A 25,137-nucleotide genomic window follows, 5' to 3' on the forward strand; every position below is an offset into this window, starting at 1 on the left:
TTGAATGATTTCATTAAGGGCCCAGCTAGTGGCAGGTCGAAAAGGTGGTTATATGGTGTTTACAATGAAATTTGGAAACTCTCACAGATTGAGGCTGCTTCACGCCTTAGGGCTATTGATCAGGCAAATCTTGAGAAAGTGCTTGCAGTGGTTGACAATAGCATTAACGTGCTTTCCTCTAGAATTTACACATTAGATAATATTGTGTCGTCTGTTGTTGATATTGTGCATGATGAAGTGTCTGTATTATACCATGGTCAAAATCAATTACGTTCAATCATGCAGTTTGCATGGACACTACAGACTCTAAAAATGGGTAAAGTTCCCTGGGGATACATGAACGTTTCCTCTTTATTTGCACCATTTAATTTGACAGACAAACAACGCTTGCTTTCAATGCGTGATGCTTCCTTTTCTATGCTCCATATTGAAAGATTGGAATCTTTACCTTTTTCTGTGGCAGAGACCACTGCTGCTACGTGGCTTATCCACGGTTTAATAACGCTGCCTTTTGCTTTATATAAGTTTTCAAATTGTATGAAATATGTGCCAATAGGTCGTTTTGAACCCTTAGGTAGCGGTTTTCTTCATGAGGTCTGGTCACTCCCATACACATACAGATGTTTCAAGGATGAACAAGAGGTTTATCTAACAGGGGATGAGTGTACTGAGACGCCAGATCATTCTTTAATGTGCAGACACATACAGTTACACGGTTCATGTAACAAGGACCGACCGAATATGGCTTGCGTTTTACAGGGCACGCCAGTTCCTGCTATCATCCCCACGTTTAAATTGTTAGAGAATGGTAGTTATTTAATGCTCAATAATGAAAACTGCTGTGGTTTAATTAAAGGTATAGCTTTCATAGTAACGGTTAGTGAGCGAGTTATTTGCTGCAGAAATGTTCTTTATCCTCCCACACGTGAACATAGGGAGTCTTCCATTTGGCCACAGATACCGACCTTGGGAGCAGAATTCAGCGGCATGGCTAGAATAAGAGCTCTATTGTCCCAGAAAGAGGTGGCCTTGAGCTCGGCCCGTGAAACTTTCGTGCTTCACATTGCTAACACCCGCACGGAGGTTCAGGCTCTTTTAAACACTGATTTGCCCTTGCATTTCGGAGCCATGGTCCGTTCTATCTTTAACGCATCCTCCACAACGGGCCTAGCACATTTTTTTAAAGTTGTTAGCGGTGGTCTCGTGACTTCCTTTGAGAAGATTTTTGGAGTCATCCCTGCCTTCTTCCATTCTATTTTTTCATCCTTGTTTGGAGGATTCCCGTTTTTGCTTGCATTAGCGGCTGGCGCATTGGTGGTTTTCTGCCTTTTTAAATATGGATGCCCTTCCTGTGCAAGACCACGCACAGTTACTACTGACGCGGTTTCGCAACCGCATGCTTGATTATTATGGCACACTGCCGTTGGCGACTCTAAGCACGGCGTTTGGATTATCTTTTCGGTTCTCCTATTTCACCTGTGTCCAGCCTGTATTTCACTGCCTGACCTGTGATTTCCTTTGGGCCATTGATTTGTGTCTCTGCGGACCAATATCTTCTGACGTCGATTTTGATCAACTGATGAGTCCTATCATTGCTCACGAGTTGGTTTGTTCTGACGAAAGGGTTATGGCCTTGGCGGTGGCACATGGACTAATGGGTCCCTGGGATGTGTTGTCGGCAGCGCAGAATTTATTGGAACTAAGTTTTCTTGAGAACCCACCGAGCTGTCCTCTGATGGTTATAGAGGATCCGGTGCTGGAAGATCACGTATGTTCCTTTCATCTTTTAAATTGGATGGCTGAACTGTTTTCTGATGAGGACAGTGACTTCCTCCTGGAGGCTGTTGCAGCTTACTTTTCATATACGGTCTTATCTTAGACACTGCCTCAAATTGACATGCTGATTGATAGCATTTCCTTGACTTTATTGACTTTTGGTCAAGACATTTTATTTTTCCTTGCCTATTGGCTTGAGCCACATTATATTTGTGGGCTATTTTTTTAGCATTAATTTTTATAATTGAATCTTTATTCATGCTCGTTTATAAATGGATTCTGCTCTCATGTGATGGCACTTCTGTTATCTTATTTAGTCCGTTCTCGGATCATGGGGGGGTGTTGTATAGCTCCTATATATCCCTATATCGTGTTAAGTTAGCATAGGTACGTTTGAGATTTAAACGCCATTTTTCCTTTCTTGCAACTTCTGCACACGACCCTTATTTGTTGACTTAGCTTTCAACCTAGTAGTTTGCCGCGGTGAATGTGAGAATAATATGTTATTGCTCTGATATCTGCTTTGTTTAATAAAACATGTCTGCACGGAGAGTGCTGAAGTTTCAGGAGCAACACGATATGGAATTGTTATGAGGTCTGATCTCCACGCCTTCATAGTCATAACACAAGTGCAGCCTTTGCCAACATGGGCTTGAGGCGGGATTGATATTGCTTTGCACGAGAATTGTTAACAGACTTGATGCGGTGCACATGCAGAGAGAGCTGGTGTATGCTGATGTGATTCCTTCATGCTAGGACACTAAGGTATGGGCCCGCCCTAAAACAACCCAAAGAGACCTTCTTAGATAATAATATAATATATGTGTTAGGGAGGGTGAGATATAAGTGTTGTTAACTCTTATTCATTACAGCATGTTAACATGCTGTCACCATTCGCTTTTTATGTCTTAGTAACTATGCTGATAATTTTGCTACTGATAATAAGTATACTTGTATTATCAAAGATACTGCGCCTGAGAAGACGGCATTAGTAAATAAACATTTCAAATGCACATGTGTCTTCTTTACTCCATGTTCTGGTTTGTAATGATAATATAACGAAAGAGTGTTCATGAGTCCCACGTACCCTGAGGTACTGTAAGTTCATGTTCTGGTTTGTCTAAACATTGGGTGTTTGATATGTCCAATGAGACACTGTAGCTAGCTCGGTAAGGGGTGAGTTGGTTGCTAAGGTAAGTTTTGGGACACCCTAATTTGCCGAGGTTCCACTCCTCTGTGCACAGTTCTGTGTGAGTACAGAAACCCTGCGACACCCCGTCTGTCTTCGTTTTAGGAAACAATAATTGCATACAGCAAGTGACCCTGGCTGACACAGTTACGAGATGGGGATTCCTGGTAATATGGCACAGCAGCTGTGATAATTCAACATAATATAACTTCCATTAGAAAGTTGCCTAAAAATTGGATCAATCACCGCAGCTGGTGAACCTTGCAGGTGGCAGGATAAGTTGCTTGAGGAATCATCGCAGGCCCTGTGTAAATTAATACCCTGACATAGGAGAGAACCGCTTAGTGCATTTTCGCAATTTGTACCACTAAGAAACACTTCTTTCCCCTACTCCAACATCTGTGTGTGTATGGTAAATCCCAGGATGTCTTTTTTTTTATTTTAACAATTCTTTATTGAAATTTTTACAGTTCTATCCCACCCACCCCACCCAAAAATAAAATACACCCCCCCATACAGGCAACATTAGATACTAAGTGCGTATATTTTCTTGATGTTATCTTAATCAAGAATATTTTAGATAAGGCGATACACAAACAATAAGAAACAATAAGCAAGAAACACAAAGGAAGAGCACAAATAAATAAAAAGAAAAACCTTTCTGATATAGTAATTAATCAGCATTACACATCCGATCTCCCTGTCCACTGTGTGACAGGGTACCATATTTCTAATCCTTTTCTTTTCTTTTTTAAGCCCTTATGGTTATATATGGCTATTTCCAGGCTATAAGTAGCTAAGAGTCGTGCCCGCCATTGCTGGAATGTAGGTGGATACGGGTCCAGCCATGCAGATGTCAAGCAAATTCTAAGTACCGTCATTGAGATAAACAGCAATCCCTGCATGTTGGCGGGTCTAGCAATCCTATCTACCCCTAGTATTATTTCAGCTGTAGTGATCTCAATATTGCTCTCAAAGATTCCTGATAAAAATGTAGAAATATCTTGTCTGATAGTACTTAGGGTTTGACATGTGGCCAGCATATGTATCAGATTTGCTTCGGGCATCGCACATCGAGGACATAATGTGCCTTTGCCGATGCTCCATTTAGATATCCTATCTGGTGTATAGTATAATTGGAAGAACGTCTTGTAAAATTGGGCTTGTAGTTTGGTTGACATTAATGAGAAATTTGAAATTTCTAGTGCTTTTTGCGTTAGAGTTTCTATTATGTCTAATTTGTTTGCCAGTTAAGAATATGTTTATCTAAGTCATCTGGAAGACTTACAACTAGATCTTTATAGATTTCACCAATTTTAACCCTGTCCGTGCGCACCACTGTTTCAATTGCTGGAGTTTTATTCATGGCCACACTACCACCCCCCTTTTTTTAAATAAAATCCCTAACTTGTAGATATTTATAAAAATGACGCGATTCTAACCCAAATTTAGTTTTTAAGGAATCGAAAGAGCAGAATCCCGTACAGTCGTACAGTGAGCCGAATTGTGAAATTCCCGATCTGACCCATCGCGTCATACAGTGATCAGTAAAAATCTCCGGAAGATTAGTATTTCTATCTAGAGTGGTATAATAGGAGAACCTACCAAGCCCCAAGAGTTTTCGCACATGGTTCCAGACAATATAAATACCTATAAGTGTTTTAAAGCGCACTTTTTTGAAATGACAGTCGTATGTTAGCCTCCACAAATGATCACTTGTCTCGTTGCCAAGAATGAGTTCCTGTGGGGTTGGGACTGACCTATCTGGATTGGACTCTTGCCTGGGGGTTAAGAGCGCTCTACTGGACTTAAGAATAGTAGCCCACCAATAGATTTTAAAGTTGGGTAACGCCAGACCCCCTCTTTCCCTTGGTAGGATAATAAATCTTTGAGCTCTACGCGTTCTTCCATATCCCCAGATGAAGTGAGGAAAAATATTATCTATAGCTTTAAATATTGAAGGGTCGAAATTTAAACAGATGGTGCGAAAAAAGTACAGGAATTTAGGAAAGAATAAAATTTTAATGAGATTACATCTTCCTATAATTGTTAGATGTAGGTTATGCAGGCGGATTAGACTTTTTTCTGTCTTTTTTAAAAGTGGATTCAAGTTAAGGCTTACTAAATTATTTAAATTTGAGGTAATATTGACGCCGAGATATAATGCATTATCTACAACTCTATCGTCCGAGATGTTGATTTGACTATTGATTATAATCTGGGTTTTGGTTTGGTTCGGTTCAATTTATACCCTGATATCGCGCCAAACTTTTTCGCTTCTTCTTCCATTTGTTTAATTGCCTCCTTTGGATCGGCTGTAACTATTGCAATATCGTCAGCAAAAGCCAAGGTCTTCGTTTCACCATTGGTGGTCTTCCTGGGTTCTATAAATTGGTTTGTTTCTAGCCTCGAAATAAATGGATCAATAAAAATAGCAAACTGTAGAGGGGAGCAAGGGCAGCCCTGCCTTGTACCTCTAGTCACTTTGATGGTATCTGATATGTCCCCATTAACCATTACCACTGCTTCAGGAGTGGCGTACATCGGCCGAACTGCTTTGATAAAATGGTCCCCAATCCCACTTTTTGACATGGCTGTCCATAGATACTGCCAGGAGACCCTATTGAATGCTTTTTCTGCATCTAGCAGTATCAGGGCCATAGGGTCTCCTGCTACTTCTGCCATGTCAAAAAGCGTGATCACCCTCTGAATATGGTCTGTGGTTGATCTCCCTGGGACAAATCGGTGTTGCCTAACAGATATAATTTTATGGATTAATGGTGAGATTCTACTGGCTAATAATTTAGAATATAGTTTTGAATCATTGTTTATTAATGTAATTGGTCGATATGCCCCAAGTTCTGTAGAGTCTTTATTTTTTGGGGGAAAAACAATAATTTTTGCCCGGGCCCAATATGCCGGAGGGCGTCCACCTTGAAAGATATGAATCATTAAATTAGTTAGAATATCTTTCATTGTGCTGCTAAATCTGGTGTAAAATTCAACGGGGATTCCATCTAGGCCTGTTGCTTTGCCCGACGGAAGACTTTTTATCGAGAGTATAATTTCTATCCAATCCGGAGTATCCGAGAGAATATCTTGATCCGATTGAGATAAGCGGGGCCGTGTAAGTACTTCTAAAAATTCATCAATATTAACCCGACTATTACCTATCTCAGTATAAAGATCCGAATAATACCGCTTAAAAGCTTCCCTGATTTCTTTGGGGTCATAAGTTAATCCATGGATTGGGTCTCTAATTGCTTTAATCGTATTTTCTGATTTCTGCTGTCTTATGCGGATAGCTAATTGATGACCCACCATCTCACTCAATTCGTAAGTATTTTCCTTGTTCACTGTAGCTTTACTGATTGCTTTGGTGGTAAATATTTCAGATATTAAATTCCTTCCAATAGCTACCTCTCTTACCGCCCTTTCTACGCTGTTTTCACCTTGCACCGCTCTAGCTCTAGCTAGGTCTTCTTCCCTTCTTGCTAGGTTTTCCTGTAAATTTATTAACTTTTGTTTTTCTTTTTTATTGTTGTTTATGGAAAATCTAAGAGTTTCACCCCTTATACCTGCTTTCAGTGCGTCCCAGACCACCTCCAAAGGGGCACTACCCATATTAAACTTTTAAAATTCTGGAATCCAATTCTCCATGTGTGTGCAGTATTTTTTGTTAAGCAATAATGCTCTTTCGAAAGTCCACATACTACGGTCAGATTGTATTGTCTCCATATTCATGCTAATAATTAGGGGATTATGGTCAGAAAGAACCCTAGGTAGCCGGTCTATTGAGCAGCTAGATACAATGGTGTGTGATACAAAAAAATAATCCAGTCTGGCTAGTTTTTGATGGGGATGGGAAAAAAAAGTATAGCGAGGGTTATATGGGTGCTTTATCTCCCAGTAATCTACTAACCCATGAGTATAGCAAAGTGCTTCCAGGGCTTTAAAAGTTTTAGGTTTCCTACCTTGATAATTGAAGTTATGACCAGAAGACCCGTTTGGTGGAAGGTTAAGATTAATATCGCCGCAGACAATCATGGGTACCGGCCAATGTGCGAGTTCATTAGATAAAAACCGTAATAATTCCGGATCGTCAATAACACAGCCATATACTGAGCAAATCGTGAACTTTTTCCCCATAGCACATTGGCCCGCAGTGATTGCCCATCTGCCACAAGAGTCTGCAGCAGATCTTGTAAAACGGACTCCACCACCACGTGCCAAAATAGCCACCCCACGTGTTTTTTTTGCCTGTGTTGTAGCAACAACTAATCTATATCCCAGATTTTTTAATAGATGTCTTTGGGACCCCTCGTCATGGGTCTCCTGAAGACAAACTATATCTGCCCTAATTGATTGAAGACAAATCGCTATTTTTTATCTTGATGTATTCTTTACCCAACATACACGCCTGCTGTTATTTGTTTTAAGCAATACTGAAAATGGAAAATTGTAACAGGCAGAGTGATTGTACCGTGTATTATCCATTCTGTTGCTGGTTTCTCAGAAACAGTTAATGGCAATCTTTCCAGTTTTTCAATGCTCAGCACCGTATAGTCTGATCCCCTCTGTGCCAGTGTGATTTCTTTATCTGTAAGGTTGAATTCAGAAAACAATGACATGGTGTTGATTAGACGCCAAGGCACATAGCCTGAACGAAGGTTTTGTAACGTCCAGCCCAATAGCATTATAGAACGTAATTGTGACTGACCATGTTGTAACATGACCAAGTCCTGTTCCATTATGTCTATGGCAGAAGATACTATGCTGTCCAAAGAATATATTCTGGATGACATAGTCGTTAACCCATTTTCAACTACAGAGAGAGAGTTCTCTAAATTAATACGATCAATTTCTCGTATTCGTTCTGCTGTCTCTGCTTGCGTAATCTTCCATGCTTCTTTATAAGCAGCATAGATACCAGCGTATATAAAACGTTTATGACGTGGTTTAGTATGTCCTTGTAAAAAGTCCCTAAGACCAACGCCATCTTTAAGTAAAGTTAAGTGTTGTTTTACTTCTTTTAGTGTAGATTTGTGTAGCCACTTAAGGCACAGTTTCCCCACACTGTATGATGTTACTATCCCTGGATGTTGTCTCTGGACATATCTTGGATCTGGCCTAGTGAATGTGAACCCTTGTGTCTTATTCAGGAATCTATCTTGACAGTTGTTTGTGTCTGTGGGCCAGATTAACCATTTTTTCCAATTAGGATCTGTTCTGTTTTGAAGAAAAACAGTGTGTACGTCGACCACCCCCTCTGTAGTGTTTTTCCTATCAGGTGTAGGTGTAGGTATGGACGGTTTATTTAAATCTTTTATCTTAGCTAATCCAAGACAAGATGTCTGTTGAACAGTGTCAATTACTGCTTATAACTCTCCTGAGGCGGAAGCCGGGAGGTGTTGTTATTAGATTTGTGCTTCTAGAATTTTACCGCTTCACTTGTATTGCTGTTCCTCTGTGTCCGCTCCCCCCCCTGTCACGTTGCGCTCATGGACCTTATCGTGGCGCTTTCTATATTTTCATTGCACTTTGCTGTGTCACGGGCAATTTTATCCTTTGCACACTGCTCCGTTGATGCAGGTTTTAACCCCCCATTTTCACTCACCCTGGGTGGTTCTCGGCCGATCCTAGGGGTGAGTCTCCCGGGCTGCGCAAACCGGCAGCGGCCATATTGAGTAGGGCACCCCAGGCACGGCGTTCTGGTCGCCAGTATTTAAGCAGCCCTCGTAAGGCAGGCGCGAGATTGCTGCTTATAACTCTCCTGAGGCGGAAGCCGGGAGGTGTTATTAGATTTGTGCTTCTAGAATGTTACCGCTTCATTTGTATTGCTGTTCCTTTGTGTCCGCTCCCCCCCTGTCACGTTGCGCTCACGGACCTTATCGTGGTGCTTTCTATATTTTAATTGCACTTTGCTGTGTCACGGGCAATTTTATCCTTTGCACACTGCTCCGTTGATGCAGTTTTAAACCCCCATTTTCACACACCCTGGGCGGTTCTCGGCCGATCCTAGGGCTGAGTCTCCCGGGCTGCGCAAATCGGCAGCGGCTATATTGAGTAGGGCACCCCAGGCTTGGCGTTCTAGTCGCCAGTATTTAAGCAGCCCTCGTAAGGCAGGCGCGAGATTGCTGCTTATAACTCTCCTGAGGCGGAAGCCGGGAGGTGTTGTTATTAGATTTGTGCTTCTAGAATTTTACAGCTTCACTTGTATTGCTGTTCCTTTGTGTCCGCTCCCCCCTTGTCACGTTGCGCTCACGGACCTTATCCTGACGCTTTCTATATTTTAATTGCACTTTGCTGTGTCACGGCAATTTTTTTACTCCTTTGCACACTGCTCCGTTGATGCCGTTTTAAACCCCCATTTTCACGCACACTGGGCGGTTCCCGGTCGATCCTAGGGCTGAGTCTCCCAGGCTGCGCAAATCGGCAGCGGCCATATTGAGTAGGGCACCCCAGGCTCAGCGTTCTAGTCGCCAGTATTTAAGCAAACAGTTATGGCTCCGCGCAGCGGACGCGAGCAGCGGTCGTGCCGCACTCGCGCCGGAGTCGAGCCAGAGTCCAGCCCGTATGCGCCCGTCAGCGACAAGGAAGTGCCAGGGGCCAGGTATGTTGTTCCCCTGTTCTCATTTGCCTCAGGGGAACCCCTATACTCCTTCTCTGCTCTGCGAGCATTGAAACCCTCTAAATTGCCCTGCCATCATTCCTTTGCCCCTGAAACGCTTAGAAACGCTCTAGTTTGCGGATGTAATAACATAGTTATGCAACATAACTCCTTGGATACGGCTGACTGCCGGCTTTCCTCTATCATGCCATTTCCTTCGCCTATCTCTATTCATACGGGTTTTCTCATTAACTCCCGCTCGCTGGTTAAAAATAATATCTCCTTTAGGGAATTCATCTCACAGAGAAAGCCCTCTTGGGTTTTTCTTACTGAAACTTGGGCCACGGACTCTTCTGAACCGGAGTTACTAAATGCTATCCCCGAAGGGTTTGCTTTGGCTAGAATGGACAGATTGGGTCGAGTGGGAGGAGGTCTGGGGATATTGTATCACAGTTCTATAAAATGCCGGACTGTCCATCTGTCCTCCCCGCTCGAACTTTTTCAGGCGATGCATTTCACTCTGAACCCCTCCTCCACGATCTCCTTTACTGGAATATTGATTTACAGACCCCCTGGCCTCAGGTCCGCTTTTAGCCAAGGACTCTTTAAGATTCTAGAGCCCTATATTGATAGACCCAGTTTAACTATTCTTGGGGATTTTAATTTCCATCTGGAAAATTCCAGCTCCCCTGACACGGTCCATCTGTTGGACTCCCTAGCTTCCTGTGGCTTGCCGCAGTTAGTGGCTAGTCCTACCCACTTAGCTGGGCATACTTTGGATGGTGTATTCACCAATGACTCCCGTCTTCAGACTGGCACCCCCTTTCCCCTGTCGTGGTCGGACCACTTTGCCATTCCCCTTGAATTCGCTTTTTCCCTCCCCACCGGGCCTCAGCCAGACCACACCAAGTGGGTACTGAGGAGGAATGTTAGGGAGATTAACAATGACACCCTTACTCCTTTCTTATCCAGACTTAAGCCCCGACCTAGAGGGGATGCCGATGCTGCGACTCTTGACCTCTCTAACACCCTGGCGGAGGCTGTCGATTCTCTTGCGCCAGCCCTCCAACACTATTCTGCCAGGAAACGGCCTTCGGCCCCCTGGTTTTCAGACTCCCTTAGGATCCTCAGACAAGGATGTAGGAGGCAGGAAAGGCTATGGAGGGCACACTTGGACCCCATAGAGAAGGATAAACATAAAATCCTTCTCAAAGGCTATACAGCTGCAGTGTTGACAGAAAAGAAGGCGCACTACTCTAAATTAACGGCCTCGCTTAAGCCACCCAGGGATTTGTTCAAAATAGTTGATAACCTTTCCCTTATCCAGTCACCTGACCCTATAGTAGCCTCCCAAGTTCTGTGTGATCAGATCTCCACGTTCTTCCATATGAAGATCCTGGATATTTACACAGACTTGGAGGCCCTCAATCTCAGTTCTCTAACCTCTACCCTTCCAACTTTAATTCCTGAAAATCAAATTCCTGTTCCCTTTCACTCCCTCTCCCAGTTCCCCTCCCTCACTTTTGATCATCTTAGTATTTTGCTGGACAAGCTAAAGTCCGGGTCCCCGCTCGACCCCTGCCCTTTAAAGGTTTTTAAAGAATGTAGGCAGGTTATTCTGCCCCCTTTGGTGAAGGTCATGAATCTGGCCATTTCAAAGGGGGTTTATCCCCTCTCTTGGAAACTGGCCATTGTTAAGCCCCTATTGAAAAAACCCACTCTGGACCCTGGGATATTAAAGAACTTTCGTCCCATTTCTCTTCTTCCTGCCCCTGCTAAACTCTTGGAGGCACACCTTAACCATCATTTGAGTGCCTTCCTCGACAGTACCAACTCCCTGGATCCCTCACAGCATGTTTTTCGTAGGACACACAGCACTGAGTCGGCGCTTACAGTGGTTGTCGATAGCATTCGGGCCAAGGTCAACACCGGCCAGACCACCTTACTGGTGTTGTTAGACCTTACGGCGGCGTTCGACACCCTGTCCCCTACCATTCTGGCTAGCCGACTCAGCGAGCTGGGAGTCGAGGGACCTGCACTCAGCCTCCTAACATCCTTCCTTGATCAACGGAAGCAAAGGGTCAAGCTAGGCGATTATGTCACCCATCAAGCCTGTGAAGTGTGGGGTCCCTCAGGGCTTTTTAACGTCTATGTGGCCCCACTCGCCAGGCTTGTAAGATCTTTTGGGCTAGAAGTTCTTTCCTACGCCGACGACACACAGATCATGGTCTCCATATCAAAATCTGTGAGCATAACTAACTGCTCATAACTTTAAAAACTGTATGGAGTCGGTCGCTGGATGGATGGTTAAGAACTTCCTCAAGTTGAATGGGGAGAAAACTGAGGTCCTCATTTTGGAGGCAAAAATGAGACCTGGTCAATGGACTGGTGGCCTCCTGTCCTTGGCGCCTGCCCCTCACCATCCCTTTCTGCCCGCAATCTTGGGGTCATTCTTGACACCACTTTCTCGCTTGACAAACAAGTCAGTAGGACTGTGTCTACCTGTTGTAGTGCTCTAAGGATTTTAAGGAAAATCATTCACGAATCCTCACGAAGTGGATCAGCAACTGCGCGGACGAACTCGCCCCTCTGAGGACCCCGCCCAGCAGACCCGGCAGCAGAAAAGCCCCATGGTTCACCGACGAACTCAAGAGCTCCAAGAAGAACTGCCGAGCCCTCGAGAAAGTGTGGAGAAGGGAACAAACAAGGGACAACATGGCTACCCTCAAGCTCGCCACCCGGAAACACCACCAACTGATCCGCGCCACCAAGAAAAATGCATACAAGGACCGGCTTGACAACAACGCACACAACTGCAAGGAACTCTTCAGCATCGTAAAAGAGCTCTCCAACCCCAACGCCGGAAACAACGACATCACCCCGTCGCAAGACCTCTGCAACTCCCTCGCCTCCTTCTTCCACAACAAGATCGCGGACATACACAACAGCTTCAGCACCCAACCGACGCACGCCACGACCACGGCAACGCCACCCACCACCACTCTCCGCGCCTGGACTCCGATCAGCACCGAAGACACCATCCGCACAATGAACTCCATCCACTCCGGATCTCCAACCGACCCCTGCCCTCACCACGTCTTCAACAAGGCCGACGCGGTCATCGCACCCCACCTGCGGGACATTATCAACACCTCCTTCGACACCGCCACCTTCCCGGAGAGCTGGAAGCACGCAGAACTCAGCGCTCTACTCAAGAAACCCACAGCGGACCCCACCGAACTCAAGAATTACCGTCCCATCTCGCTCCTCCCGTTCCCGGCCAAAGTCATCGAAAAGACCGTCAACAAACAGCTGGCCGCCTTCCTCGAGACGAATGGATCCCTCGACCCCTCACAGTCTGGCTTCCGAGCCAACCACAGCACCGAGACCGCCCTCATCGCTGCCACCGACGACATCCGAACCCTGATGGACAACGGAGAAACAGCGGCCCTCATCCTCCTTGACCTCTCCGCGGCGTTCGACACTGTCTGCCACCGCACCCTAATACAGCGCCTCGGCAACATCGGAATCCAGGAGAAGGCACTGGAATGGATCACCTCCTTCCTCGACGGAAGAACACAAAGAGTCCGCCTACCACCGTACAAGTCAGAGGCCACCGAAGTCATCTGCGGCGTCCCCCAAGGATCCTCGCTGAGTCCCACCCTCTTCAACGTCTACATGAGCCCCCTCGCGGCCATCGCACGCAAACACAACCTCAGCATAATCTCCTACGCCGACGACACCCAGCTGATCCTCTCCCTGACCAACAACCCCGCCGCCGCCAGAACCAACCTGCACAAAGGGATGAGAGACGTAGCCGAGTGGATGACGACCAGCCGCCTGAAACTGAACTCGGACAAGACGGAGGTCCTCATCCTGGGCTCCTCGCCCTCCGCCTGGGACGACTCCTGGTGGCCCCCCGCCCTGGGCACCGCACCCAAACCGACTGACCACGCACGTAACCTGGGCTTCATCCTGGACTCCTCCCTCTCCATGACCAGACAAGTCAACGCCGTCTCCTCATCATGCTTCAACATCCTACGCATGCTACGGAAGATCTTCTGGTGGATCCCCACCGAGACCAGGAAGACCGTCACCCAGGCCCTCGTCACCAGCCGACTGGACTACGGCAACGCTCTCTACGCCGGAACCACCGCCAAGCTCCAGAAGAGACTCCAGCGGGTCCAGAACGCCTCAGCCAGACTCATCCTCGACCTCCCACGAAACAGCCACATCTCCGGACATCTGAGAGACCTGCACTGGCTCCCCGTCAAGAAAAGAATCACATTCCGTCTCCTCACCCACGCACACAAAGCCCTACACGACCAAGGCCCGAGCTACCTCAACAACCGAATCAACTTCTACGCTCCCAAGCGCCACCTCAGATCAACCAGCCTCGCCCTCGCCGCCGTCCCCCGCATCCGAAGAGCGACAACAGGAGGAAGGTCCTTCTCCCACCTGGCCGCCAAGACCTGGAACTCCCTCCCGACTGACCTGCGCCTGACCCAAGACCACCTCGCCTTCAGGAAGAAGCTCAAGACCTGGCTGTTCGAGCAGTAACGGCACCCCCCCCCAGCGCCTTGAGACCCTACGGGTGAGTAGTGCGCTCTAAAAATGTCGTGATTGATTGATTGATTGATTCACTATCTCTCCCCTGGCGCACGCAAACAGGTTGCAGTTGCGCTTATAGCCTCCAGGTTGGACTACTGCAATGCACTGTATTTGGGCATTAACAACGGTCTGGTCCAACGCCTTCAGACTGTGCAGAATGCAGCTGCCCGGTTTGTTGTGGATGCCCCGAAACGCCCCTCGGGCACGGCTATCAGAAAAAACCTGCACTGGCTCCCTATGCAGGCGAGGATTAACTTTAAGCTCTCTGCCTTACGCATCGTGCCCTTAATGGGATTGGGCCTGAAGCCATCCGTACTCTTGTATCCTACTATACCCCCGGTAGGGCACTTCGCTCTTCTAGCAAAAGTCTGCTGGCTGTTCCCCGAATATCCAAGGTCAGATGGGGTGGAAGGGTCTTTCGCTTTTTTGCGCATAGACTCTGGAATACGCTCCCCGATTACCTCAAGAGTATCCCATCCCATGCCCTGTTTCACAAAGCACTTAAGACTTGGTTATTTCAAGAAGCATACTTGTAACTCATCCCTTGCCGTTTTCTGATCAATTGTTCACCATCTCTTAGCGCCTTGACGCATACGGGTTTAGTTGCGCTCTACAAATTTCAATTCATAATAATAATAATTTAAAAACCTTATTTGTTCTGGGATGATGCAGGCTCTAAATAGTGCTTCCAATCCCTGCATCTGCCAGTCTTTTGTGCCCCAGACAGTTTTTGTCTCAATTTTGTCTTTCCAAAAGTCAAAACCTAATGTAGACAGCTGTGCATAAAAGGCCGCAGAATAAATTTGCTTAGAATTAGTCAACATACTTTTCATTCCTGTCTTATAAACATTTTTAAAGTAAAATTTTTCTGGATTTGAAACATTAAAACCTGAACAGTATGGAAATTTGTCATAAAATGTTTTTGAGCTACCCTTTGGTGGCGTAGGACAATGTTCCCATTGGTTGAAAGTGAGTACATTTCTAGGATTTGCAGATTTGTGCAATAAATGATGACCATAGTGATTATAACAGCACATTTGTTCATAATCTGATTGACCTTTTAAGTATTCATGATTTGTAAATTTTGCAGACATTTTTAAATCTGACATCATATTATTAACAGTCTCAAAGTCCCAATCATCAGAAAAGGTGCCAGATGAAACAGTCACTCAAGGAAACCTTGAATTGGTGTGGAATCTTCAACAGCTCTGCAGGACCAAAGATGTCATAATCAGTTCTGTCCCAGGCTATACCACCAGGTATAGGAACGGCTGTGATATTCACTGATGACAAGTCTCGTTGTTCACGATGGAATGATTTGTGTGGTTTGAGGAGTAAGTTGATGTTCTTACTTGCTGTGTCCTTTTTACTATATATTCCATTTATCAGCATTCCCTAGGTAAATACGAGAGTCAACCAAAGGAGAAGAAAAAGTATACCCAACACAATCCAAAGTTCAATCCAAGGTGAAACCAGATATGTCTTTTCCAATTGATGAAAAAGTTCTGCAGCTTGTTCCTTGAAAGTTCTTTTTACTGGCGTTGTTTCAGGTTCACTAGGATCCTCGGAAAACGTATCAAAGTTAATAAAATAGCCAGAGGCAGTTCTGTCAATTGTAGGGATTGCATCAGGATTCGTTGAAATCGCTGGAACCACTTGAACACTTGTCATATTTGTATAGTCAGATGCTATTTCATTGTAGACAGGCGTTTCTTGATGAAACGTTATTTGGTTCTCAAGAGGCACAAGTTCCATGACTTTGTTGCATAGTCCTTTATTTTGCACTGAAGATTCTTCAAAGGTGGTTAGTCTCTCAGTTTGAACCTCTTGGATAGTAGCCAGATTCGGGCATCTGCTACATCTTTGGCGTCCACTTGGCCTACTACTTATGATTGGCCACATGATGTGGTTTGACGTTCGTGTCGATGGACACAAACGTGTTCTTCTTTATACCAGCAAGGGGCGGCAGTATTACTGTTCTTGATCCGTGGATTGCTAGGACAGGTACTGGTTGTCTGCAAGAAGGCCCAAATTCCTTCTGGTCCGCGATCTTTTCTCTGACTAGATCCCCAATCTTTGGAATCCAGACAGGCCTTGCTGGGCCGGGTGGTTTCGCTTCAGTGGTCGTTGGCTTCATTAACACGTTGCTTTGGCTTTTTCTTATTTCATTTAAATTCTGCAAAACAGCCAAACGATCTTTGATATCAAAGGGTTTTTGTTCTACCACTGAAGTGTAACGATCGAGGTCCTGAACAATCATTCTAGTTCCAAAAAGGATTTCATATGGAGTGATTCCCCCTAGAGAACTTCTTGGCAGATTTTTAAGACTACGCTGGACATTTATTAGATGTTTGCCCACCCATCACCCGAGCCTAATACCCTAGCTGTTATAGATTGCTTTATGTCCCGTTTTTTTCTCTCCACTACCGAATTTCCCTCAGGATGGAATGGACTAGAATACCCCAATGCAACGCCCAGATTGGCCATTGCCTCCTTGTAAACCTCTATCACAAAAATTTCCCTACCACCTCTTGATGATAGGCCATTTGTTATACGTTTTATAGTGATGGCTTTCCTTAAATTTTCTGGCTTGATTATAGCATCATCGTCGGCTTCATTAAAGCCTGTTGTGTCAAAACCTGCAACGGCTAGACCAGTCGCAGCTCCACCGTTCTCGGGGTCACTCATCTTGTTGACTGTAAGTTTGCAGAGCAAGTTTCAAGGAAACAAAGATAAGGTGCACAATATTTTGGAACACTGTATCCTTCAACGTTGAACAAACCAAAAACTAATACATAGGATTTTCGTCCTACTCAGTTATGGCGGATATTTTATCCTTTTACCCACTCCAGATGTCTATTGGAGTATTTACGGGGAAAAAGGGGTCTCTAAGAAAAGCATGACTGAGTTACTTTACTATCTAGCTTTAAATTAGTGCCTTACCAAACGTTGGGCGCCATGTTGTGTAGTTCCTATATTCCCAAAATGCTCTGCGCATTGGAATAATATATCCTATAGATTAGACGTAGGACTGAGGTCGACTAGGTCTCTATCGAATATGCTAAACTTAATAGTGAGTGCCAGCTAGCTCAGAGGTCACTAGAAACTTTCTCAAATTCACAAGAAGGGATTAGTTTCTGACAACCGCATAAACATGACAACTTTGTTTCCCAAGAATAAGAAATATATCTCTGGAGTCATGGAAACAATAGATAAGTATTGCACTCAGTCAATCGTGCATGTTTTGTTTTTACAGAGTTGCAGAGAAATAGAGAGACGGGCGTTTTCAATAAAAAGGGTTTATTGAACAGTCTTCTTTCTCATGCAAGAGAAGTGAACTGCTACAATCATAGTGCAGACTACAAAGTATAATGCGTACAGCGAGAACAATGGAATAAATTAATACTGTAAGAGAATTGTGTGGTTTCTAAGCCATATAAAAATACATACATAAATAACAATGACTAAAAATACTCAACTGGTGCTTCTAAAATACACCTACCCCAATGTACCTAACCTAAGTCTAGTACGCGGGAAGAAGTAAGTATTGTGTAGTCTAGGTTTAGTTTCTTTGCCAGGAATCTATCCAAGATTTCTCTAGGTTCTAATCAGCTCCATACCTTAGTTAGAATGAAGGAGGTCTGGTATCTCTGTCTCGGGACTCGATTTCCCAACACCCTGCAAGGGGAGCTTGGAAACACTGGAGTTGGATTCTCCGCAGGAGAAGAGACAGCTTCCTGATCAGTGCATCAGCTGGAGGGTCGGCTTCCTTCGGCACTTGCTGTAGCGAGCTGCGTCGGGCAAGTAGATAGTCGAACTGCTCCGAACCACCGTGCCTTGCTAGAGCAAGTGGAGGTATATTTATACCTTGAAGGTGTCTACGAATGCCATAGTTTGACGCAAAGTCGAACATAATAACGTCAGGAAAGAACCCCTAGGGAATAGTTGTTCTTTACAAAGTACATGAGTTCTTGGACAAATCAATATTCGAGCAAGGGGAAGTTCCCTAACTGCTTAAGCCGATTTTCCAAGAAATCGTTGTGATGTTTGGTATGGGTGGAAGTAGCCATGCCTGTATTTGGTCTGCATGGGCTATGTCTAAATAAGGGTTTGATTTCTATGCCTGTATAAGGACAATGTGAATTGTACCTATATAACCGCATCGGTGCGGCGCATTTTCCCACTGTGCGCTGAAGATTGCGGAATCCCGCGGTTCATGACGAGCTCAGCTCGTCATGAGCGTACGAGAGGTGTAACTCATGACGAGCTGAGCTCGTCATGAGCGTCGAAGAGGATAAGGGCATGAATCGGGAAAATTCACTCGGCACCTAAAACGCCACACAACAGCGCCCTCCATACTTCCTCACTACACTAACCTTCCGGTTGCCTAAATGAACCTGCCTGATCTTTCAGAGGTGACCGACGTGCTACCAAAACTTAAAAGAGGACTACCTTCCTAATCTCCCTGATATTTCACCCTTGCCATCCCCACCCTCTCATGCTCATTGACCATTTGTCCCCCTTTTCAGACCTGGACTGCACCTCCGTCCCGAAAAAAACTCACTTGTACCCTCTCCCAAGCCCCCACTGTTGCTCATTCCTGCATAGAATCTATAGAGGTTTTCTTCTAATCATTACATATCAGACGCAGGTTTATGAAGGCTTGGGAGTACAATTTGAATGGGTAAGGCATGAAATTACTGACTAGATAGTAAATATTCTTGAAGTTGTGGCAAAGCTTCCCTTTTGAACATCTTGGCAAATGTACTTTAAACTGGTAATCTTTATTGCAGATTCTGTTTAGGCCTTACAACTCTGAGTTACAGGATGCCTCATTAGCTGGATTCCAGGAGATCCTATTATTTAACACCTAGTCAAAAGCATATGTTGTTTTGGCAAACGTAGTTTTGATTTACAAATGCCATCATAACTTTGGAATACCTTGGAGGTCTGCCTTGTGGATGGACACCTCCAGCATTTTCAGCAAAAATGTTGAGATCTGTTTGATTGCAATGTTTTTGACTTGCATAAGAAACTGAGACGCAACCATAACTACTGTGGCCAGTAAAAAACATGTAATCAGTATTGTGCAACCTAATATTGCCTCATATGGCTGAGGCTCTACATGTGAGGTTGTGTAGCATTTGCACCAAGCAAGAATACAATCAGCCATGGCCGCCTTTGCTGAAAACCACTGCAGGTGAATGCCTAACGGTGCCACCGCAAATGGCGACATGATGGCACCAGACTACAACAGTTTTCCACAAAAAGATTTTGGACCTCGATAAAAGAGAGCACCATCACCACAAAGTTAGATTTTGCCTTAGGTTCTGAAAATCTTTGCACATGAGCTGGAACTAGATCAAGTCCTCTGAAGATTCTTGAACAAAGTTTATACGAATAGCTATAGTTTGATGCAATTCTAGTATGACAGATGGCTGCAAATTCTCCCAGAAGGGAATGTAATTCTTGCTGTTAAAACTTTACAAAATGTTGCTAGAATAGACATTAGGTAAGGTCTTACACTGATTGTATGCAGTGTGCCAATTGAACTAATCATAGTAGCTTCAATTTCTTCCCACTAGTTCTTGAGAACATAAACTTGTTTCTTGCTGCTTGATACTTTTCTGATTTGGGGCAAGATCACATGAATAGTTGTGTTGTGTTATGTTATGATTTGTTGTTGGTATTTTACTTTGTCACTAGTAAATAGAACCGTCTTTAATGTTGTCAAAATATTGTAAAAAATAAGGTTTATTCATTGTCTGAGGTGTTTCAGTTAACACACAGCACAAGAAATTGTGATACAGAGTACAAATTCATATACCTCTGACAGAGCGCTAACACAAAACTGCTTCATGATACGATCCCTACTCAAAAAGTTGTGCTCCAGCCTCTGCTACCTTTACCTCTCCCGTTGTTAGATTTAAATCAGCTGAAGTGCTAGTGCAGAATATCTCATACAGTGAAGGCAGAGAGAGTTGGTAAGGGGGCCCTTTAAGTGAAATATGCAGTCTCTGATGGTTGTGTCTAACGGCTCTGGAGACCACCTCAGATATGATGTCAGAGTTGTAAAAGGTGCCATCATGACACACTGACGTCAGTTTCTTTTTGTCTGCACTCTGGGACGCAGATCCGGAATTTTTCCTTTCAAACATTTTATATCAAATTGAATTACAACAGTGCTGGTGGTGACCCTCAAAAGTGGAGGAAACAAAGTGGTAGGCACTGTGATAAATCACAATGCCTTTAAGCTCACATTACAAAGCTCTAAATCATGGCTAGTTAACAGATTTTATAATGGGCCGTGACTGAGTCTGAAATTAAGGAGGCAGAAGACAATGCGCGTTTCTTACAGTGCCTGTCAGTGGGTGAAAAAGGTAAAAATAAAATGAAAAACAAGTGTAACTTTTTCATCTTTATTGCAGTCAGCGCGAATCATTCTCAAGCCTCATCCAGCTCCTCTCTTCTAATCCCGAAGCTGCTTTTATGCTGCAGTATGAGAGCAGCAGTGGGGAGCAGCATGAGAGCAGCACCAGGATTGGCTGGAGCAGACTGTCTCGCCACTCCAGCAGGCACAGTGTGTGTGCCTGTACCTCCTCTCCACCACCCAGCTGTCTAAAACAGCTAGGTGGGAAGGTTAAATCTGTGCATGTCAGGCTGGCTGTAACAAGGTGGCCGGCCAAAGAGACATGCGCAGTGTAAACTGGTGGAGTGAGCACTGCTCCCCTTGGGCCAGTCAGCAGCAGCCCCACCCACAAACACTGCTTGGGTTGGGAGCAGTGAAAAATCAAATGCTAATTCATTTTATTACCATTTTATTTTTCACTTTGCTGCACTGGTAGTAGGGGTCCGACGCTCCTCTGCCCTAATGGGGGGCCACCGCTGAATTACAAGTGCAGTGTTCCCGAGATACTACCACCAAAGTTGTGAGCCTTTAAACGTTGCCACGCCTGTGGCAAACAGAAGTCACTCTTAGATCTGCATGATGTCTGCTTGTGGTGTCTCTTACCTCTGCATCACTCAAAGTTCTTTTACAAATGTCACAGCCTGCCAAGATCATCAAAGAACACCAGGCAAAACTCCTCATGGCCCAGACCCGAGATGAGCCCCTCGGCAAGCAGCACAGTTCCTCTTCAAGGGGCTGTGGCAAGTTCCGTTTTGTCTCCCCAGTGGTCAGAAAGTCTTTCAGGCAAGCCTCTTCCAAACAAAAGGACTCTTAAGAGGTCATGCAGATGACATAGAATTGAACCTTTCCTCTCTCAGCGTCTATCTTATTCTAGTGATAGGATATACAGTCTGCAGTTCCACTCTTCCGCCCAAGGCCCCAGTGTCGCCCTCTGAGTCAAACATACTGGAAGATGTGCGCACCCACATTCATGCCTAGCACCAGCACCATAACCGGAGCCCATGGAGGTGCTTCTCTCCTTTCCAGCCCCTGGTGCTGTCTCTTCGCAAATTGCAGCCTTCACGCAAGCTGTTTTGGCTTTCTTCAGGTTGATCACACATTGGGATCCTCCTAGTGCACCTAGGGCAGGGCCACAAGAAGTCTTAAGGAAGTCTTCTGACTAGGCTACCCCAGTGGCTCCAGCCCTGGTGCTGCTCACACCATTTCCAACACTTATTCAGCAATGGCTGTAACACTATCTCGACTGTAGGCCTTGCTGGTTGCTCCTCCTTAAGCACCAGTATTGGTGCCACTTGTGCAGACTTTCGATTAATCGATCATGATGAATTTTCTGAGGATAAAGGCCATTTTAGTTGAGTCTACATGCTTGGGACTGCGGTTGTTGGACGAAGTCTTATATACCTCTGCCTTGTGATGATTACTATGGCAGATTTGAAGATATTTTTGGCTCTGTCTCGAAACCTCTATAGATGCCTGATATCAAATACCATGGTGATCGCATCAGTAGTAAGGCAGACTACTGCCTCCCTTCTATGAGTACTAAGGCAGGTAACTATTTGGCCCTTAAATATGCTAGTGACCTAGACAGCTCTCCAGATGTGTCCTGCAGGACCTTTGCCAAAAGAAATGTCTTCATTTAGCGTGTCCTGCCAACAGCAAGAGACAGCAGGCGAACTCAGCGCTGGACCTCTTTAAGGACATCAGGGCTACGGCCAGGTGCTTGGGCCTTTCCACGGCCCCTTGCCAGTCCCAGACTGCCTTCCACCCCTGTCGTGGCCACGGAAGGGACTTTCAACTGTGTCTCTACACTTCCAGCCACCATGGGCAGTTAATCGCACAGTCTTTTCATGGCAGAGGATGCGGTTCCCACATACTGTGTTGGACAGGTAGCCAAAAATCCGGGCAGCTCACTACCACCCTGGCCACCACAGCCTCTAAACCCCTTTAGTTTGCCCTCTGACCATCATGACCATCCAGTGGGGTGAAGGGTATGCATTCACCTGCACCACTGGAGTTCAATAACATCTAACCTTTGGATTTTGACGCTCATCCAAAGGGGCTCCTCAGGTTTTTATGAAAGTGATGGTCGTGGTCATAACTCACCTCTGGAGGCTAGGGGTTCTAGTTTTCCCCAACCTCGATGATTGACTGTTGAAGGCAGGCTCACCCCAGGTAGTCGTCTCCTACCTCCAGACAATGGTGAATCTTCTGCATTCATTGGGATTCCCTATCAATGTGCTGAAGTCACACCTGACTCCTTCTCAGGTTCTCCTTTTCATCTGAGCTGTTCTGGACAGAGTGCAGTTTCAGGCTAAACTCTCAAGCGGCGAGTCCAAGAAAATCAGTCTATGATACTGATGTGTCAGCCTCTATCCTGGATTTTAGTGAGACTGGCGCTGAGGCTGCTGGGCCTCATGGCTGCCAGCATCCTGCTAGTGACACATGCCTGTTGGCATATGCAGGCTTTGCGGTGGGACCTGGTATTCCATTGGGCACAGCATCATTAGAATAGATACGGCCCAGATCAAAGATGGAACGGCTAAAGACCTGCAGTGGTTGCGAACGAACCACAATTGGGTCAGTGACAGACTCCTCTCCTTTCCCCAACCAGAGCTGACTCTAGTGACAGATGCTTCACTCCTGGGCTAGAGCAGCCATCTGGGAGAGGTGGAGGTAAGAGGTCTCTAGTCTCTAGTGGAAACTGGGCTCTGCATCAATCTGTTGGAGCTTCGGGTGATCCAATTGGAATTGAAAGCCTTTTTTCCTTCAGTCAGGGGAAAGCTGGTACGGGTGTTCATGGACAACACCACTGCCATGAAGTATTGCAACAAACAGGGCAGGGTGGAGTTGTGGACCCTTTGTCAAGTGGCTTTGCACCTCTGGACTTGGCTGGAACACCAGGCAAATCCCTAGTGGTTCAACACCTGACTAGCTCTCTGAAGGCCAGAGTAGATTAACTCAGTCATTGATACCTAGTGGATCATGGATGGTGTCTCCATTTGGAGGTGAAGCAAGCTGTCTTCCAAGAGTGGGGAGATCCTTGGTTAGATCTGTTCACCTCTGCAGAGAACGCGCTATGTTAGCAGTTTTGCATGCTGGAGTTTCCAAGGCGGCTCTCACTTTGAGATAATTTTTGTCTCAAGTGGAGCACCTGCCGCTTGTGTGCTTTCCGACAGTACCACTCGTGCCCAGAGTTCTCATAAAGATCAGGAACAGATGAGCCCAAGCCATTCCTGTAGCTCCAGATTAGGCACAGAGACTCTAGTACCCAGGGCTGTTGAGCATGAATCCTACAATCAGGCTGCCTCTTCGGAAGATCTTCAGTCACAGCAGCAGGGCAAGGTTCTGCACCCAAACCTGAAAACACTTGGCCGTGATGAGTGGAGATTGAGTGGTGACAGTTGACAGCTTTTGACCTTCCGCCTGAAGTCTGCAATGTTACCATGGCAGCCAGGCGCCCTCCACCAAGGTGGTATATGCCTGCCATTGAAGCAAGTTTGTGGCATGGTGTACAGAATAACATATTGACCTGCACCCAGGGCCGGACTGACTACCAGGCAGTTTGGAATGCTGCCGAGCTGCTGGCTGATTTCACTGCAGTGGGGGCTGATTTCGTTCATGGAGACCTGCGTGTGCTTCGAAATAATGAAAGCAAAATTAATTTCGTTTAGTACACGCAGGTCCCCATCAACGAAATCAGCCCCCACCTCAGCAGCATTCCAAACTGCCCGGTAGCCAGTCCGGCCCTGCCTGCACCGCTTACTCAAGTTCTTTTGTTCATTCTTACCTTAGCCCAGCTCGGCTTTGCTTTAGCATTTTTAAAGGTGATCTTTCTACCATATTGGCATTTCTGTGGTTGCCAGATCATCCATCCCTGTTTAAATCCCCTAGTGTACATACGCTGCTGAAAAGTCTCCAGCATATATTCCCCCCAACATCTTTCGTTATGTCTCAGTGGGACCTCAACATTTTTCTCACATTTCTGTGTGCCCCCTTTGAGCCACTACACAACAGTCTACTAAGACTTCTGTGGTATATAAATAAATAATACCGGATCTAGGTTTGACTGGACATAGCAATAACAGATAGCTCAATAAATAAGAGTCAAGATTCGAGGTAGTAGGAGTTTGCAGGTTTAATACAGCATAAAGGACAGGAACAGGACAACCTGCACGGGAACAGGATGGCAGGGCCCTGCAGGGGGGACAGGGAATGAGCGCGCTAACTTTAATAACAGTACACAAGCATATATACTAAAACAGTTGCATTACAATACATACGATAGGCGGAGCAGTGGGTGTGGTCAATAGCAGTCGCGAAAGATAAGGGTGAAAGTAGGTGTAACAGGAGGCGTATACATAGACATGTGATGTAAACGTAACAGAATATGTCATAAATAGGGCGGAAACATGGAGGGGGCTACCTAAGGAGCCGGGACCTCTAACCTAATGGTGCGCGCAAACTGACAATGACGTGTTACTAGGAGAAGCTGGGGGCTATGAACTCTGCGCTAGGAGTAGAGACTGAAGTCTGGAGAGTCAG

At 45.4% G+C, this 25,137-nt stretch overlaps 1 protein-coding gene across 12 annotated transcripts in view; it reads left to right on the forward strand.

Moving 5' to 3' along the window:
• The window catches only part of WDPCP (WD repeat containing planar cell polarity effector), a 2,510,630-nt gene that overhangs the window by 2,471,761 nt on the left and 13,732 nt on the right, over positions 1-25,137 (forward strand). For 6 of the 12 annotated variants that reach the window (XM_078649438.1, XM_078649435.1, XM_078649440.1 and 3 more), the window contains one exon: positions 15,310-15,488. The exons of 5 other annotated variants lie outside the window; for them this stretch is intronic. In XM_078649438.1, coding sequence (XP_078505564.1) covers positions 15,310-15,473 — 164 coding nt within the window. In that variant the 3' untranslated portion in view covers positions 15,474-15,488. Of the gene's footprint in view, positions 1-15,309; positions 15,489-25,137 lie in introns of those variants that run through there. One more of the 12 variants, XM_078649442.1, reaches the window with a different exon arrangement.

Source organism: Lissotriton helveticus, chromosome 6, assembly GCF_964261635.1.
Source record: "Lissotriton helveticus chromosome 6, aLisHel1.1, whole genome shotgun sequence".
NCBI lineage: Eukaryota > Metazoa > Chordata > Amphibia > Caudata > Salamandridae > Lissotriton > Lissotriton helveticus.